General features: G+C 38.1%; 1 protein-coding gene across 1 annotated transcript in view; it reads left to right on the top strand.

The window, feature by feature from the left end:
* LOC144964750 (uncharacterized) overlaps positions 1–17,600 on the top strand; it is a 37,102-nt gene extending 19,502 nt beyond the window's left edge. The window contains exons 5-10 of the mRNA XM_078899331.1: positions 290–349; positions 2,453–2,471; positions 3,063–3,187; positions 6,852–6,926; positions 8,411–8,554; positions 17,007–17,600. Coding sequence (XP_078755457.1) covers positions 290–349; positions 2,453–2,471; positions 3,063–3,187; positions 6,852–6,926; positions 8,411–8,554; positions 17,007–17,372 — 789 coding nt within the window. The 3' untranslated portion in view covers positions 17,373–17,600. The remainder of the gene's footprint in view (positions 1–289; positions 350–2,452; positions 2,472–3,062; positions 3,188–6,851; positions 6,927–8,410; positions 8,555–17,006) is intronic.
* The last annotated feature ends 582 nt before the right edge of the window (positions 17,601–18,182 follow it).

The raw sequence follows: 18,182 nt of genomic DNA on the forward strand, positions 1-18,182 counted from the left end.
ATATTCATAATGACTGTTGGACTGGGCCTCTTTTTCAATGTTATGCAAAAGAAAAATCATTGATTGCCCTAGCCTGAAGACATTTCATAATTACATTATGTACAAAAGTATCAAATGGTCAGGATGGAAAGGCTGTTGGTTGGAGGGATGGCGTACCCCTAAGCGACTTAGGGAATATCATTATTAAAAACCAAACAAAACACATTAAAAACATAACGGGTTGATTCTGAGAGGAATTATATCAAGTGGTGACCATTGTTTTGACATTTTTTTCATTTTCTATCTTCAGGCTGACAATTTGATTTTTAAGGATCGGAAATTGAACATTGGACCAGCTGTTAGAAAACAGGCAAGTACTAATCTGTTTTAAAGTGACAAAATCACTTTGACTTCCTATTTTATTGTTAGATTAAAAAGACCCGCAAATGAACAATTTTTGTTGTTTGCTTAATGGTATGAGCTACTCCACACTGCGCGATCATGCGCTTGTGCCCAGCAGGTGTGTTTTGTGGCCTCAACCCCCTTCCCACCCCAAAGTCGTTTATCATCTTAAAGATTATGATGTGTGACTGTGTGACTCCATCCTCATTTCTGTGATCCTGAATAAACAGGATAACTGTTTGCTAACCTTTAGATATGATGCTAGTCTGAAATAAAGTACTTTCCGCTACACACACCCTAAAGACCAAGCGACCAAATTTAGCTCTGTATGTTTTTTGATGGCTGAGGTATTAATGGTTGAATAAATAGTCATTATCTCGATGCATGAGTTTGCGATGTTCCCGGTCTTCCAAGAATCCACAAGGTAATTAGAGAGGGTCGAGTGTGTGTGTGTGGTGTATGTGAGCTTTTTGTGTGATTTTTTTTTTTTTGGCTTTTTTTGAGTATTTTATGAAGTCTTGACTTCATTTTAAATGATTGATTGTGGATGTCTTGTCGTTAACACTGATAGGCCTATTGTTTTATTACTAATTGTGGGACATGTGGATAGTGAATGTTAGAAAGGCCTAACTTTGATTTTGTTGTTAATGTGAGAAATTAAATACGCTTGTCCTGTGAACAAGGTCATTACACGTCCTGATAACTTGCTCTTTATCAACTTTGTCTGCCCTGTGAACAAGGTCATTACACATGCCTGATAACTTGCTCTTTATCAACTTCGTCTAAATTTCCGTTCCACTTAAATAACCGGGTTTTTTCTGCTTCCCAACCACCAGGCATATAGTTGATGATCACCACTGTATTAGTATTATATTAAAATATACAAGAGGCATAAACCATTTATATACAGTAAAGAGTAATACATGGATTATATTTTATCTCTTTCATAAGTTTGCTTCTGGAATCTACTTTTTGTTCTTCATTTGATTCAGTTCCCTTTTGACGTTTCTTTTTCAGGTGCTTTTTTATTGTAAATTGAATTTATTTTTTAGCTATCCTATCTTTCTTTTTACTGGTGCTGAAATGAACTAAAAGGGTCGAAAATGCGAAAAATCATGGGTCAAATTTTGCCGGCAAGGTTGATTAATAGTGAGGAAGTTGATAGTTCACCCTCATGTACCACATCATTACTACTGTATCATGACTGCTGCTGCTGCTTCTACTACTACTACTACTACTACTACCACAACTACTACCACCACCACCAAAATTCCATGTGGAGCATCTCTTCTTTTTATGTCAGTTTTCACATATTTATAGTAAGGTTATAATATATTTTCAAATTGTCTTTGATATTTGAAGTCTATTTATTGTTATAGCATACTTTACATATCCAGGGGAGGTAGTATTTTTTTTTAGTGAGGATAAAAGGCACATTACTCAGATCATTATTATTATAAAAAAGTTTTTTTTTAATGATCAAAACAATTAAAATAAGCAATGCAGCTTACTTTATAATAGAAGTGTCATTTGAAACTTTATGTTGTATCAAGGAAAGATGTTTAGAATTATAATTATTATTTATCTTTCAGTTTATTGAAGAGGATTAATAAAACTGTCTTGATCATGGTATAGAAATAGAAGCAATCTGCAAAATTAAAAAAAAAATTTCTGGCAGAGGAGAGGTTTGCAAAGACGTTGTCATCCTCATCATCATTATCACCACAAGTGCTACTGCCTCCACCAATACTACTTCAACAACCACTACCACCAGATCATTACAATTCCCAACAATGCCAGTACCTTCTAAACCATCAGCATCAACAACACTGTTACATTAAGTATTACAGCCACTTTTATATTTGGTAATTTTGTGTAACACAGTTTTGTTTGATTTCAGCTTGGGTCACTGGATTGTTTCGGGGTTTTTATGTATGACATTCAACACTTTCAGGCCAACTTTGACCCATGCTATTATACAAAGCAAACATACTTTTTAATGCTCCTACAAATGATCACGGTAATATTTTTTATTCACATGATTGTTACTGTCCAATTATATTTTTCACAGATCATTCCTCGGTCCTATGGTAAGTAGTTTTTGTCTGAAGGTCTATACAGTGATTGTTTAGCATCTCCCAATTCAAAGCTGTTAACGGCCAGGTACTCATTTTACACTGGAGTACGGTGAGAGAATGTGAGTAAAGAACCTTCTCCAAGGACTCAACTATGCGCCGAGCGAGGCTCGTACCCAGGACCTTCCGATCCGAAAGCGAATGTCATACCACATAGCCACAAAGGCATTTTAACGGTCTCTATGGCATTGGACAAAAGGAAAGATAGAAAATAACATCAGTTTTTGGGAAAATAGAATAGAAAACAAGCAAAAAATAAAGAAATAGTAATTATTATATTGTCGCATTCTTTCATTAGCCGTTCTTGTTCTGAACCATTAATAAATTATTTGGGAAAGAGTTAAGCTTTCTTTTTAAGATATGAGATTCCAATTTTCTGAATGATTTAATCATCAATCTTTTGTTACTTTGATAGTGAAATATGAAAAAATTTTCCGAGCCCGTTGTGACAGTTTAGAAATTGTCATTTACTGTGCAAGGTGATGTGCTCTAAAAAAATTATGAAGCTCTCCATTTACCCCAATGATTTCTTGAATTCCTCTCCAGCTTGTCTACCAGACTCTTCAATCACTCCAGGTTCAGTTCTGTTTACAAATGGTGTGCCGTACACTTACCATAATGGGATGGCTATATTTCAAACCCCTGATGGGAACTATCCTGTTGCTCAACAGGTGAGGAAAATGTTAAGTATTATAGCTATTCAAATTAGCATGAGAAATTACGACATATGCTTATTTGAACCTGCATGACAAATTAATTTCCACGGCATCTGGGCCGCTCTATATTAAATGTGTATGCCAGAGTAATTGAAAATTTGTTTTTGCATGGAAAGTTTAGCACCTGATTGTGCCAATTTTAAGGATTGTTGAATTTCCTGTTGGCCATCAAGATGCCAATTTTGTTTGATGTGACAAGTGATTAGCATTTAAGACAGCTAAATTGCTATTTACTGCGGTCCTGTGGTTAACTTTTCATACTTGGAAAGCAAAACGGATGTGATACGATTCAGCCGATCTTTGTTGAATTTCTTGCGTTTTTGCTACTGGAATCATTGAAGTACTTTCTGTAGATAATTTGGATTCAGATGTTGATTTTATTGATGAATATTATAAAAAGTGTTGATTGTTCTAGATCTAGAACTAGTTCTACCACACTTTATAGTCACCTGGAACAACTACAAAAGACATCTAACTTCTTCGTCATGGCACAAGACCGAAGGGCTAGAGCTCAGGTGGTCGCTGGTTCGGATAAGTAAGTAAGAACTAGTTCTACCTCTCAACTACTCTCCTCACAAGAAGTCAGTCCCAGTGGTCTTTGTAGCGTGCCAAATAGGAACACTAGAAATTTATGAGTGCCTAACAGGCAACTGATACTGTATAAAATGGAAATTGATTCCAAATGGCTTGCTGGGTTAATAAATTAAATAGGAAGCGCATTTAGCACAGTTCATAGAAATGCTTGGTACAAATGTTCATATTATTATCATTTTTTTTTTTTTTGCTAGTTATATTGCAATGAATGAAATAATTTTGTGAATGGAAAAGGGCTTATGTTTACATTTTTACTGTCAACTTTTGATTATTGACATTTCCTTTGGAAATCTTCATTTCTTTTGCCTCAATTTGACTCTTGGAAAAAAAAATTTGACATCTGTTTTTCAGCATTACAGGTCCGGCATTATCATTATAATAATTAACAATAAAGTATAAAATATGGATTATCTGTCTTGCGTTCATTACACCGGCTTCTCTTTTTTTCTAACAACCAGAGAGAATTTTCTTTTGGACAAATATTACTTGATAGGGATAATGTGATGTATTTGCCACTTGAATTTTTGTTGAACTGTTCTATAATGTACATATTCTGACCGAATCAATTTTTTAAAAATGAAGTCAGATGTTCCATTCTGTTTAAATATGGTAACAGTGGTGGGAATGAAGAATCAGTTGCCAGAACACCGTTCATTTTCCTTTCCTCTAATGTCAATTAAATTTTATCTCCCTTTTCATCTTGAGATTTTCATAGCTCATGGTAGAGCATAGTGCCGCGCTGAAGACCGGTCTGGACCGCGGTCCCACGGTCTTTTAGCTGTGAACCGAAGACCGGTCCCATAGGGGAAGACTGGCGGCGGTCCTCACTTCTTATCACCTTTCAACTAGTGCGGGGCGGTCCTTGCAAGGACCACGGTCCTACGGTCTCGCGCCATAGCCTACTACTTCCCCAGCGATTCGTTGCTTCGGTTGCCTATCTTCCACCAATCACCACCCATCCCACTTAATTAATCGCACCCACCCCCCTTTGCCATACACTAAACGACACAGACGACCACCAACCTCCACTCCGCAAACCGCCCTTTCGTGTGTGAGATGGGGGGGAACAGGAGGCGCACGCCTTGGAGGATTCCATTATACGGGGTAAATTTCAAAATTTACTACACCATAATGATCGCATGACAATGATCTATGGTGAAGGCATGACCCCTCTTCTCTAATGGGTTATTGTTTGAAATGTATGTGACTACTAAAGATGTGTGTGTTTGTGTGTGTGTGTGTGTCGAACCTAGCAAGTAGCAAATCCGATTTTTGTTTTCTTTTGTCCATCTCTTGTCACCACTCCTTTCTATCGCAGTGTTGTCATTTAAAATAATACAATAATATTAAAATTTCTTTTGGTGTTTTTACTAATCAAATAATATGAGTTTCATTAGTTTCTTCCTTCCAAAAAACCCAGTTATAACGTCTGAATTTTAAAAAAGTCCAATAGAATATTTGGGGACCCCGATAGCTCAGTTGATAGAGCACTCTCTTTATATGCAAAGGGCCAGAGATCGATCCCTGGTGCAGTCGATTTTTTTCTGAATCCCTGTCTACTCAGCAATGAATGGGTAGCTGAGTTTGTTAGATCTGGCGAAAAGTCACCATCGACCCCTCTTATTACTATTACCTCATCCACCCCCTCTTATTATAACTTCACGTCTCTCTCTTACTCTTCAATGCTCGCTGCCCTCTAATGTGTGTGTGTGGGGGGGGGGGGGGTAGGAGTTGCGTGTGTGTATCAACGCCACGAACAACTCGATCAACGCCTTGGGCGATGCCATTATCTCCGTTAATGGGGATAAATTTCAAATTTTATTAAATTATCGAAGTAACAATGAAGTACGGTGAGCAAATAAAGAAGGCATCACCCCTCTTCTCTAATTAGGTTACAATTTTAAATGAGTGTGACTACTCCGTGTGTTTTACTCATGTAGACCACGGTTTTCATCGTGTAGCGGTCTTTAACGGTTCAAGAATGAACGATCCCACGGTCTCAAAGGTCAAACCGGTTCGAATTTCCAACAGTCTCTCAGGAATGTCAATGTCGAAAAGGACCGGTCCTTGCGGTCTTCATTTCCCAAGGACCGTAGGACCGTGGTCCTTAAGCTTGCCAAGGACCGCCCCGCACTAGTAGAGCACTTGTCTCACAAAGGGACCCGCCATTTTCTGTGTTGTTGAGTCAGTTTTTTTTTTTGGTTTTTTTTCTGCCCTCTTTATCAATGCAACAGCGTTAGCTTAGCTGGGTCACATAGAATAGATCAAAGGGGAAACCTATCTGATTTAGTAGCAATATAAGCAATTGTTTCAGTCTCCCTTTTATGCTAGAGAAACCCAAGATTTAAGTGTTGCAGCATGACCCTTAAGGCTGTAAAGGACCAGTTTTTATAGACTAGCTTCACCATAAATGCACTCTCTGGGCGGGGTTCCTGATCTCCCATAGTGGGCAGGGAGGTACTTAATGTGTCTTCTATCCCCCTATATCTGTTTTTCAACGTGCTTTCTGCCTTTGTCTTGGAATGAAATTACTTGGGTTTTGTCCTGGCCCTGGCAGAGAGGGAAACAGTAAAATGTATAGGTAGAGTTTTGGGAGACGATATTTTTTTGCCATGTAAGTCATCTCTCTGTTATGCTCTGTATTGTTTTGTTTACTTATTATGTATGATTTATAAACATTTGAGTGTATCCCTCTTAGTGGGGACCTGTGCTTGTGTCTGGATGAGACTTTTAGGTAATCTCAAACTAAGCTTTTTGGTAGTGTGCTCTTGGAATCTGTATCTGTTTCCTTTTTGAACCGATTCCCCTTTGTCTTACCTTTTCTTGGGTGCTTTAATTGTAATTCTAGAATTTTTTACTCTCCCATTTTCTTCCTTTTAACTGGCGCTGATATGACCTTAATGTGTTGCAAGTGCCGTAAAACCCTTTAAAACAAAAAAACAAATGCACTCTCTTCGTATGGATGATGAAATTAAAGCGTGACTAAAGTGTTTAATGACAGCCTTGTTTCGACCTCCTTTTTCAGCCACAGCCATACACTGCAGCTGTTATGTTGCCTCCCAATCAAATGTATATGACGCCTCAGTATCCATATCAACAAGTAAGTTAAAGAAACTTTTTTCTTCTTCTCCAGGTTGATTAGTCTAATAATATGATCAATGTCTTGCTTTTGGGGTCCATTAGTAGTTGCTGATTTTGTCTACCTGTTTTGTTAGACTATCTCCATAGTCTTTTGATTTACCTAAATAACTATAATACTTCTAACATTTTTATATCCTCAAGTGAGCACTCTGTCACAAGTGTCATAATTATTTTTAAGTTACAACTTAAAGAATATGCATAATCTCTCTTGAAACTTATATGCTTTCAGTGGTGTGATCATGAAAATTGACATGGGGCTGATCGAAAACATTTATGACCCATTGACTGAATGTTTTATATTGGTGTAAACCAGTTGCTATCCATTGAATTGAAGTCAAATTCTACTTTTATATTCTGGACTCGAGCCTGACTTTGAAAGCTAATTCAAAATACACTCCAGCACAGTTTCCTCGGGACATGCAAAAACATTCAAGGAAACCGTAAAGGGGGCAGGAGAAAGAGGCAGTGTGGCTCAGCAGTCAATAGGGACTTTGGAAATGCACCCAAAAGATACCCATAGGTGCCAGTTTGCCGGTTCATGCCGGAATTCTGGTTTCACGATATCTCAAAGTCAAATACCCCCGGTTTCAGTGTTTTGAGTAAAGTTTAGACCGCATTTTCAGTAGGAACATTTTCAGGTTTGGCAAAGTGTCGAGATTTTAGTTTCAGGTTTCAGCACTTCTTCCTGCTGGCACCCATGAAGATACCTAGTTCGAATATCCATCCCGTTATGTCGCCTTCTGCAAGCCATCTCTCCCTAGCTCAATTTGCGGTTCTGCGCCATGCAGATTGTGATAAAACATGCAGAAGTAGCAAATTTTGAGAAACGGTGAGAATCTAGCTTTACTTCTATAGGTTCTTCAATAAGATACATCCATGCCTTCTTATACCGTCTCTGGAAAAGGCCTGAAATTGTGGGAACCCTGCTTTTATTTTTTGGTAATTTAAGTATTGCGTAATTTTGTCTTAAAGCAGCTTGGTTGGTCACTGAATTAAAAAATCTTTTTTTTGTGTGTCAACTTTGCCCCATGTAGTTTTTGCAACAAATCTTCTATTCATACCTGTTGTCCCTCCCTAACCCCCCCCCCCCCCCTTTTTTTTTTTTTTAAATCGTCCAATACCCGTATTATCAAGAGTTGATTGTAAATCATTGAACTCTGTTGTCCCCTGCTTAAACCTAATAAAGCCACATTTAAAAAAAAAATAGTTTCTGTGAAGAATATATAGTTATCAGGAGTCAATAGTTTCTTTCCTACATTTTTCAATTTTGGATAATCAATAGAAAAAAGAATTGTTCCATGTATTCAAAACATAACTGATTATCCATTATTGTTTTCCGTGCAACTTTCTCTAATTTCTCAGCTACATTATAATGTAGTTATCAGATTCAGCATTTTTTCTCTTAAACATTTCCATCAACAAGATTTTTCAATATACCTACAGAGTACCATGCCAACTGTACCATCAAATCCAGGCTACATTTGGGCTACAACAATGCCTACTACGTCAGACATTGTTTACCAAAATCCACAGACATATGCAGGTGGAGAACTTGCTGATGCTACTTTCGTTGATGGGACTGTTGAGGTAACACTAACACTTTTCATTTTTCTCTTAATAAAACAATTTGTGGTGAATGATTATCCCTGAGGATTTTTTTTTTGGGGGGGGGGGGGGGGGTTATTGCTCTCTTACATCTAAATTTTCAAATCTACCTTTCCTTTTGTGGAATCGGGTCATGGGATCTCACTTGAATGGTTTTTTTTTAAAGGGGGAAACAGCTGGAAGATTATTCATTATGTGAACGATATTTTTCGAAATATTAAATTATAATGATCATTGTTTGACTTTCTGGGTGTAGATATTGGGGTAGTGTCCGTGTTGAACTTGGAAAGTTGTGTCAGACTAGCTACAAGAATAAATTATTTATGTGGAGACCCCTCTGATCTCTCTAAATATCTGCCTTTGCTGTTTCTATGTGACTGTCCCTGGTGTGGAATGGGACCATGTGATTTCACATGGGCCCTCCCTTGAATCTTTTGTTAATGGAAAAATGGTATGTAGGTTAAGCAACAAATTTCACTGGAACTCATAGTACAAACACCTTCTATACAACACTTGGGGGGGGGGGGGGCTTTATAGAATGCAATTTTAAATAGAGACAAGCTTTATTGTCATTATTTGTGGAAAATCAACCGTTTAAAGCAGGTCATCAGTTCTGTAGAAGTGGCCATGGTCTGTTTTTGTGTGTTTATTCGAGGTTGATGGACAAACTCTTCGACCGATTTGCACTAAAATCGGCACAGATCTAGAGGTGAACATTGGAAGTGACATGGACTTTACTGGAACTGACGTCACAAAACCGGAAATAATGTGATCGGTCAAAACCCATTTTTGAGAAGTTCAATCTGTACTCAGAGACTATGGAATCGTCGGATTGCCCTGAACGGCGCATCATCCTAAAGAGATATGTGGGGAAATAACACAGTGGTATGGGAAGTGACATCACTAAAACGGAAATAAACCCTTGAATTAGGAAGTTAATCATAAAAGACTGAGAAATGATCCAACTATTCACAAACTCGAGTAAAACCTTGAGTGACACTTAAAGAAGATTTTAGAAGCACCAAAAGTGATGTAATCAAAACTGGCAGTAACCCTTCAACCAGTTTGTTAGATAATAGATGAATCATCTGATTTTCTCATAACTTGTTACTCACCTAGAGTGGCTTTAGAGACACAGAAAGTGATATAATCTACACATGAAGTGACCTCTAGAAACCGGATGTGGGCCTAAAAGACTGGGGAAACCTAAAGTAAATACATAAGGGAGGCTTTATTCATTTTATGCTTATTAAACTCTGGTGTGGCCATTATTCATGACTTCAGTCTCCATAGTGGTAAAGGGCTGTGAAGGGAAGGAGGGCCCTTGCACACTTGCATCGTGTCTTGCAGCCTTTCTTGCATCCACATCAAACCAGTTCATGGCATGTCTCCTGTATTGGTTGCAAAGTGATCCATACACAGGCCTGTAAATCTTCCGACTATTGTCGGATTTCCGACAGTACGATCTTGCTCTATATATTCTGTTAAGTGCTAATTTATATTCAATTTAAACTAAACTATTTTAAAGAAGGAAAGAAAGAAAATTCATGAATCGTAGTCGAATGACTGTAAAGTAATTAGGAATGTTCCACAGCGCTACGCATAGTTCATGGGCCGTTTATATTAATGATGGATAGGTATATTATTGCCAAGGCTAAGCGACGCTTTTTAGAATTGCTGTGTCTGAACACATCCCAGTGTATTTTCACAGAGCCTTCGTGAAATTATTTTTTCACTGTCCAAACTTGTTGTGATCCCAATGGTAGCCAATTTTAACTGAGCGGCTGAGCGATAAATTTCACTGTTTCGTCTAAGCCAAAATTGACCACATTTACTTGGCGACATGAAAAAGTAAAATTTGAACGCCAGAAATGCGTTGTAAACACCTTCAAATCGAAAGTTATAGGGCCTGTGACTGCTACAAGCACACCTCGATTGCCTCACGTTGTAAACAAACTGGTTGACTGTTTCTTCACTGATTGGCTACCTAATTATAAGAAACAATAGTAAGTAGCCTATTTAATTCCCACGCAAATTAGTTTTCTGCCATTGTTTTGCTTTAATGAGTTTGCTGTTTACTATTCATTTCGATTCTGTGGATTTTTTTTCCGATATAGGAAGAGTTTCCGTTTCAGTCAATTTTTATAGAGCTCATTTACAGGTCTATATAAAAAAATAATGATAATAAAAATCAATAGTCATAAATTCCTAACGTCAAAGAACCAACAAAAAGAAAATAAAAGTTTTATTTCGTTCTTCGAAAAAATTAGATTTTATTCAGTTTCGAACGCCGACTTAAAAAGAAGAAAAATATTTTATTTGTGATATCAAAGACAAAATAAAACTGGACCGTCTATCAGTTAGCTATATTATCTTGCCACCTACACGCCCCGCTAGACGTGGATGTATTCACTGCCTGCCTACTCTGAGAGAGGGTTGCGCGAGTCTAACACACACCTAGTCAGTAAATAACTAGCACAGAGTGTTGGACTGGGCTGTTTCTCTATTTTGCCATGACACACATGCATTTCTCCGTCTCTCATTTCACCTTCTTATGGGTTCTTTTTTACAGTCTAAATGTTGAAGTTGAATGCGAATGCGAAATAATTATATTTCTTCAAAAGCTCTCAGTGGAAGTATACCTACTTTCCTAACGACTGTGATTGTTTCAATTTTTCTCTCTTTCTTCCTTCACACACGACCGCACCACTTCTTCTTCTTCTTCTTCTTCTTCTTCTTCTTCTTCTTCTTCTTCTTCTTCTTCTTTTTCTTCTTTTTCTTCTTTTTAAGAATTAATCCAAATAAACGAAAGAATCAGCTTAAAAATTTAACACAAACAAACAGGAGCGAAGATAGCAGCTTCTCGTGTAGAGCACTCGATACACAGCCTTCAAATCTTCCTTTCATTTTACAACTAACTCAGACCTGAGCCCAGAAATGTGTGTACTCTCTCAAATAATTGTTTGTTTGTTTGTTTTTTTTGGTACCATACAGTGACCTCATTATAAATGAGTTTGGTAAAGTGACAGGATTTGACTAGTCTATTTACATGTCAAAATTGTGTTGTGTTTATTTATTAATCCATATTTTTTGTCCTTTTGGTCTATTTTCGTGTGTTCAAAAAGTTCCGACAATTTTTTCAAGAGCCAATTACAGGTCTGCATGCAGTAGTGCCGCGCTGAGGACCGGTCCCACGGTCTTTTAGCTGTGAACCGGGGACCGGTCCCGTAGTGGAAGACCGGCGGCGGTCCTCACTTCTTATCACCTTTCAACGGTCTCGCGCCATACTACTGCGCCATACTACTTCCCCAGCGTTTCGTTGCCTCGGTTCTTTGCCTATCTTCCACCAATCACCACCCATCCCACTTAATTAATCGCACCCACCCCCCTTTGCCATACACTAAACGACACAGACAACCACCTCCCTCCACTCCGCAAACCGCCCTTTCGTGTGTGAGATGGGGGGAACAGGAGGCGCACGCCTTGGACGATTCCATTATACAGGGTAAATTTCAAAATTTACTACACCATAATGATCGCAATGACAATGATCTATGATGAAGGCATGACCCCTCTTCTCTAATGGGTTATTGTTTGAAATGCATGTGACTACTAAAGCGATGTGTGTGTGTGTCTCGAACCTAGCAAGTAGCAAGTCCGATTTTTTGTTTTCTTTTGTCCATCTCTTGTCACCACTCCTTTCTATCGCATTGTTGTCATTTAAAATAATACAATAATATTAAAATTTCGTTTGGTGTTTTAACTAATCAAATAATATGAGTTTCATTCGTTTCTTCCTTCCAAAAAACCCAGCTATAACGTCTGTATTTTTAAAAAGTCCAATAGAATATTTGGGGACCCCGATAGCTCAGTTGATAGAGCACTCTCTTTATACGCAAAGCGCCAGAGATCAATCCCGGGTGCAGTCGAGTTTTTTCTGAATCCCTGTCTACTCAGCAGTGAATGGGTAGCTGGGTTTGTTAGATCTGGCGAAAAGTCACCATCGACCCCACTTATTACTTATTACTTATTACCGCATCCACCCGCTCTTATTATAACTTCACGTCTCTCTCTTACTCTTCAATGCTCGCTGCCCTCTAATGTGTGTGTGTGTGGGGTGGGGGGGGGGGGGGGGGGAGGGGTTGCCACGAAGTAACAATGAAGTACGGTGAGCAAATAAAGAAGGCATCACCCCTCTTCTCTAATTAGGTTACAATTTGAAATGAGTGTGACTACTCCGTGTGTTTTACTCCTGTAGACCACGGTTTTCATCGTGTAGCGGTCTCAAGTCTTTAACGGTTCAAGAATGAACAATCCCACGGTCCCAAAGGTCAAAATGGTTCGAACTTCCAACAGTCTCTCAGGAATGTTCAATGTTGAAAAGGACCGGTCCTTGCGGTTTTCATTTCCCAGGGACCGTAGGACCGTGGTCCTTAAGCTTGCCAAGAACCGCCCCGCACTAGCATGCAGGTTTCCAACCCCAGTCAGAAGTAGAGGCTGTCGGTGGGAACTTCTGTAGCGGCTGTCGGTGGGAACTTCTGTAGCGATTTCTCTCCCAAATTTAACATGCTGATACACAGCATCTGACGTTGGTGAAATATTAACTCTGCAAATAGCGGCTAGTGTGAATCACTCACTATTGCCATTGTACTATTCTGTCTCCGCGGAATCATGCCATAAATTCGGACATTATGCCAAAAATCCGACATTTATGCCTGTTCTTGCATGCTTTTGTAACCCCCAAAACCAGACTACCTGGCAATGTAGAAGTATACTTTTTTAAAGAACATTGATTTTAAACCCTTAGCATGCTACACTGCTGTGGCAGAGGAGTGTTTCAAGAATGGGTAGACCTGTAAATTCTCAGTCAATTAACTGAAATCAGTCAATTTGTCAAATTCAAATATTTAAAAAAGGAAAGAAAGAAAGAAAGAAATAAAAAAAGAAAGAATTCACAAATCGTAGTCGAATGACCGTAAAATAATTAGGAGTGTTCCACAGCGCTACGCATAGCTCATGGGGACCGTTTATATTAACGATGTATATATTGCCAAGACAAAGCGACGCTTTTTATAAAAGGCGTGTCTGAACACTTCCCTGGGTATTTTCACACATCCTTCGTTAAATTATTTTTTCACTTTCCAATCCGTCGTGATCCCAACTGTAGCCAATTTTAACTGAGCCACCGAGCGATAAATTTCACTGTTTCATCTAAGCCAAAATTGACCACATTTACCCTTCGAGTCTCAAAACTATGATAAAGTAAATTGCGTTATGTAGACATCTTCAAATCGAAAGTTAGGATAGATTGCTACAAGCACATTTCGATTGCCTCACGTTGTAAACAAACTGGTTGACCGTTTCTTCACTGATTGAGTACCTGATCATAAGGAACAATGGTAAGTAGCCTAATTAATTCCCGTGCAAATCAGGACGTTTTCTGGCATTGTTTTGCTCAAGCCCAAGCGAGCTTGCTGTTTTGTGGCGATTTACCTTCATTTCGATTCTTTGAATTTTTCCGCTACGCCTGCCGAAGTTTCTTCTTGATAATTCACTTCTACTTAATAATTCAGTGTATTGGCCTGAAGTCATATTTATTTAAGTTTTTTTTCTCTGTCATTTACTGATTGAAAATCAAGTTTGCTCATTGCTACATTATTCTAATGTTCTCACAATGGCTGAGCTGTTTGTGGATCGCAATTCAGACTTGTCGAGCATCGATAAAGATGTGAGTGTGAGTCCCGTGAGGAATAAATTCAATTGGTCATGGCTAGAAGTTAAAGATGATAATGGTGATTATTTTTCTATGTCAAAAAAATTCCAGAGGCAGGAATATGACTTTGATGAAGTCATCTTTACCTATATGAATGACATGCTTATTTAGCATTCCTTCTACTTCTACATCAAATTATGACAGTCATACTTCCAGACTTCCAGTAAGAAATAACACCCACTATTTTGATATATTGTATTTATCACTCTCCTCTCCAATGATGCCCTTATTTTTTAAAAAAATAATTGAATCTTAAGTTTGTCGAAGAGTTTCAGTCAATTTTTATAGAGCTCATTTACAGGTCTAAATGGGTTAATTAAAAAATGTTGCCTTAAAATAGCTAACGTTTACATGGTCAGATGATTAGGGGAAAAAAACAAACCAAGATACACATGAATGACAATGATAATTAAAAAGAAACGAAATTTCAACATTTTATTTTTTATGTAGTAACAACAATAATAATAGTTGTAATAGTAGTAGTGGTAGAGGTAATAGTAGTAGTGGTTGTAGCAGTGGAATTAATCGTTGTAGAAGTGATTGTAGTAATAGTGATAGCAGTAGTAGTAGTAATGTAGCTGTAGCCGTAGTAGTAGTTGTAGTAATGTTGTTGCTGTAGTAGTAGCAGCAGCAGCAGTAGTAGTAGGAGGAGGAGGTTTGGCAGCTGAAGCCAGTTCAAGAAAATGCGGTCACATCACTGAAAGCATTCCCTATTGTGATTTCTTTTTCTCCTTTGAGGTAGAACAAAAAGAAACAGTATTACACCCTGTTAGAACCATGTTGCTGTTTAAATCTATTGAGCCAACCAGAAGTCTGTGAGTGCATTTGAGGCTGCCAAAATGTTTTTGTAACATGTGTGACAAATACTCCAACAGTCATTTTGAAAAGCTAATGACAAAACTCAGGTTTTCATGAGTTGTACGTCTCATTGACCGGAAAACCATCCCCGATTTTTGCTATATATTGATGTTGCTAAGCAGGGTTTTTACTGAAATGTATGTTGCTATTTTGAGGTTTTTCCTAATAACATAGAGCAAAACAATTGGGACCAGAGGTCAATGTCAGTATTCATGAGCATCACCCTTGAATCATATACCTATGATGTTCGCATGGGTGTACGATCCGATAGTGATGTCGTTTCTTCTTCTCTTTACTAGCCTATCCTGCTTCTTTGGTTTGTGATTGTATTTTTGACAGGGGATATTTTATTTCTGTAAATCTTCTGCCTGTTTGTTCTTGGTTATTTATAATTTAGCTTATGATATATTTAGGTTATGATTTTGATTTACATTTGTACTATTTTTGTTAGATTGCTTGTTTTTTTGTTTCAGCGGTCTCTCATATAACCTCAATTGTGTTGGAAGAGACCTAAAGCAACAAACAAAAAAATCAGTATTCATGGGTTGTCGTTATCCAGAGGTTGCGCTGTCTGGGTGGGGTTCCTCCCATATTGGGCCGGGAGGCACTTACTGTCTTCTCTCCTCCTACATGTTTTCTCACATGCTTTCTGTCTTTGTCTCGGGATGAGATTACTTAGTTTTATCCTGGCCCTGGCTGGATACCCCAGCTGGGGGGGAAACTCAAATGTGAGTTTTGGGAGATGGTATTTTTTGTCGTGTGTTTTGTTTACATAATATATATGATTTGTAAACATTTGAGTGTATCGCTGCGGGTGGTTGGATGGGAGCATCACCCTTGAATCATAAACCTGGGTGTACGATCCGATAGTGATGTCGTTTCTTCTTCTCTTTACTAGCCTATCCTGCTTCTTTGGTTTGTGATTGTATTTTTGACAGGGGATATTTTTTTTTCTGTAAATCTTCTGCCTGTTTGTTCCTGGTTATTTATAATTTAGCTTATGATATCTTTAGGTTATGATTTTGATTTACATTTGTACTATTTTTGTTAGCTTGTTTTTTTGTTTCAGCGGTCTCTCATATAACCTCAATTGTGTTGGAAGAGACCTAAAGCAACAAACAAACAAAACAGTGTATCGCTCTTAGTGAGAACCTGTGCTTGTGTCTAGATGACTTAGTGATCTCAAACCTTTTACAGTGTGCTCTTGGAATCTACATGTTTCCTATTTGAACCAATTCCCCTTTGTCTTACTTTTCTTAGGTGCTTTGTCATTCTAGAACTTTTTTATATCCCATTTTCTTCCTTTGTCCTGGCGCTCATATGACCTTAACGTGTTACAAGCGCTGTAAAACCCTTAAAAAATAAAAATATAGGTTTCACTGTACTTGGTTTTGTCCTGGAAAGTCAAATGTATAGTGTTAGTTGTGGAAGTTGATTTTTTTTCCCCTTGTAAATCTTCTCTCTGTTATGTACTGATGGTTATCTTTTTGTTTTGAACATATCTTGTAAACATTTGAGTGTGATCCTGTACTGGTGTCTTGAGACTTTTAGGTGATCTCAAAGTACATTGATGGTATGATCTTGGAATCTGCACCTGTTCCCATTTAAACCAATTCCGCTTTATCTCGTTTTTTCTTGGGTGCCTTGGGTCAAAATAAGGGTTAGTGCAGTTGAATTAATTCAAGATTATTGTATCAGATATGCCATGAAAACAACTAAGTATAACATGACTAACCATGAGGTGTGAATTTTACCTCTTCTCTAAGAACACCCTTTCATATATACTGTATTTTGATATTTCAGGGCAGCATGATTCCTGTGGAGCAGCCATTAGCAAATCGTATCCATTCCCCTGTTACTGAAGTTACCACAGATCAAACCTCAGTTGGCACTGTGCCTGTTATTCCAGTGCAGTCCGCAGCGACGAAGAATGCCATAGCCAGTTATAAGAAGCATTATGCTCTCACAAGAAGATCATTCAACAGCCCTACCATTCTTGTGAAGCATGGATCCAAAGTCCAACGATTGATGGTATCCAATACATCACCCCCAACCATGTACAATGGTCAAATACTCAATCCATGTAACCCCAGTGACACAGGTGATGGGAGTGATGCATCTTACATCCGATACACTCATTTGCCGGGAGTGCCTGCCACCACCAAATAAATACTTTAATGCTTTGCAAATTGCACTGTACATGTTTATTTTGTAATGTTTAATGTTATGGTTTAGGGTTTTTTTTTTTTTCAGTGCATAGCTGTAGATGCATAATTAAGAGACAATTTAAAGACTGACAGTGCTGTAGCTGTCCACATTATACAAATAAATGGTAGAGTGCAATTTCATTTATCAAAATATGCCCATGTATTCAAAGAATAAAAACTGAGAACTATACACATATTTAAAATATTTTGTTGCTTGTCATTTCAACTTGGACACTCGGGTTGACAATAGTCTTGAGATACTGTATTCTAGCAAGCTCTCAGAAGTAAAAAAACGTGTTGTTAGAATCCGAGAGTGCCAAAATCGATAGATCATCATTTTCGACCTGTTGGTGGCCAGGGACTAATTTTACTCCTGTGAATAGAATATGTGGGTAAATAGCCTTCGTAGACTTTGCCCACAATAAGAAGCAAACCTCTAACTTGTTTGTCACAAGTCGAGGGTTGTTCTAAGTGCCTGCAACAGAATAGGTCAAGTTTGTCGAAGAAAGAGTTTAGTTAACAAAATTGGTCCTAGCATCAAACTGCATTTACCTGTTGCCATCCAAAGAATACTGGGAGGACCATCAGATGGTCATTGAGAGATTCCATAAGAGGAAATATTACACATACAAATACTCTGGGTGGGTTCTTTTGATCTCATGGTGGACGGGAAGGTCACTCTTCCCTCTATCCGCCTATAATTTCTTTTTCCAGTTTACCCTCCGTCAGATGGGATTGTACTTGTTCAGGTAGCAGTGGTGATTGAAGTTCT

The sequence above is a fragment of the Berghia stephanieae genome, chromosome 2 (assembly GCF_034508935.2).
Source record: "Berghia stephanieae isolate SIO BIC M18660-M18661 chromosome 2, UCSD_Bste_1.3, whole genome shotgun sequence".
NCBI classification, from domain to species: domain Eukaryota; kingdom Metazoa; phylum Mollusca; class Gastropoda; order Nudibranchia; family Aeolidiidae; genus Berghia; species Berghia stephanieae.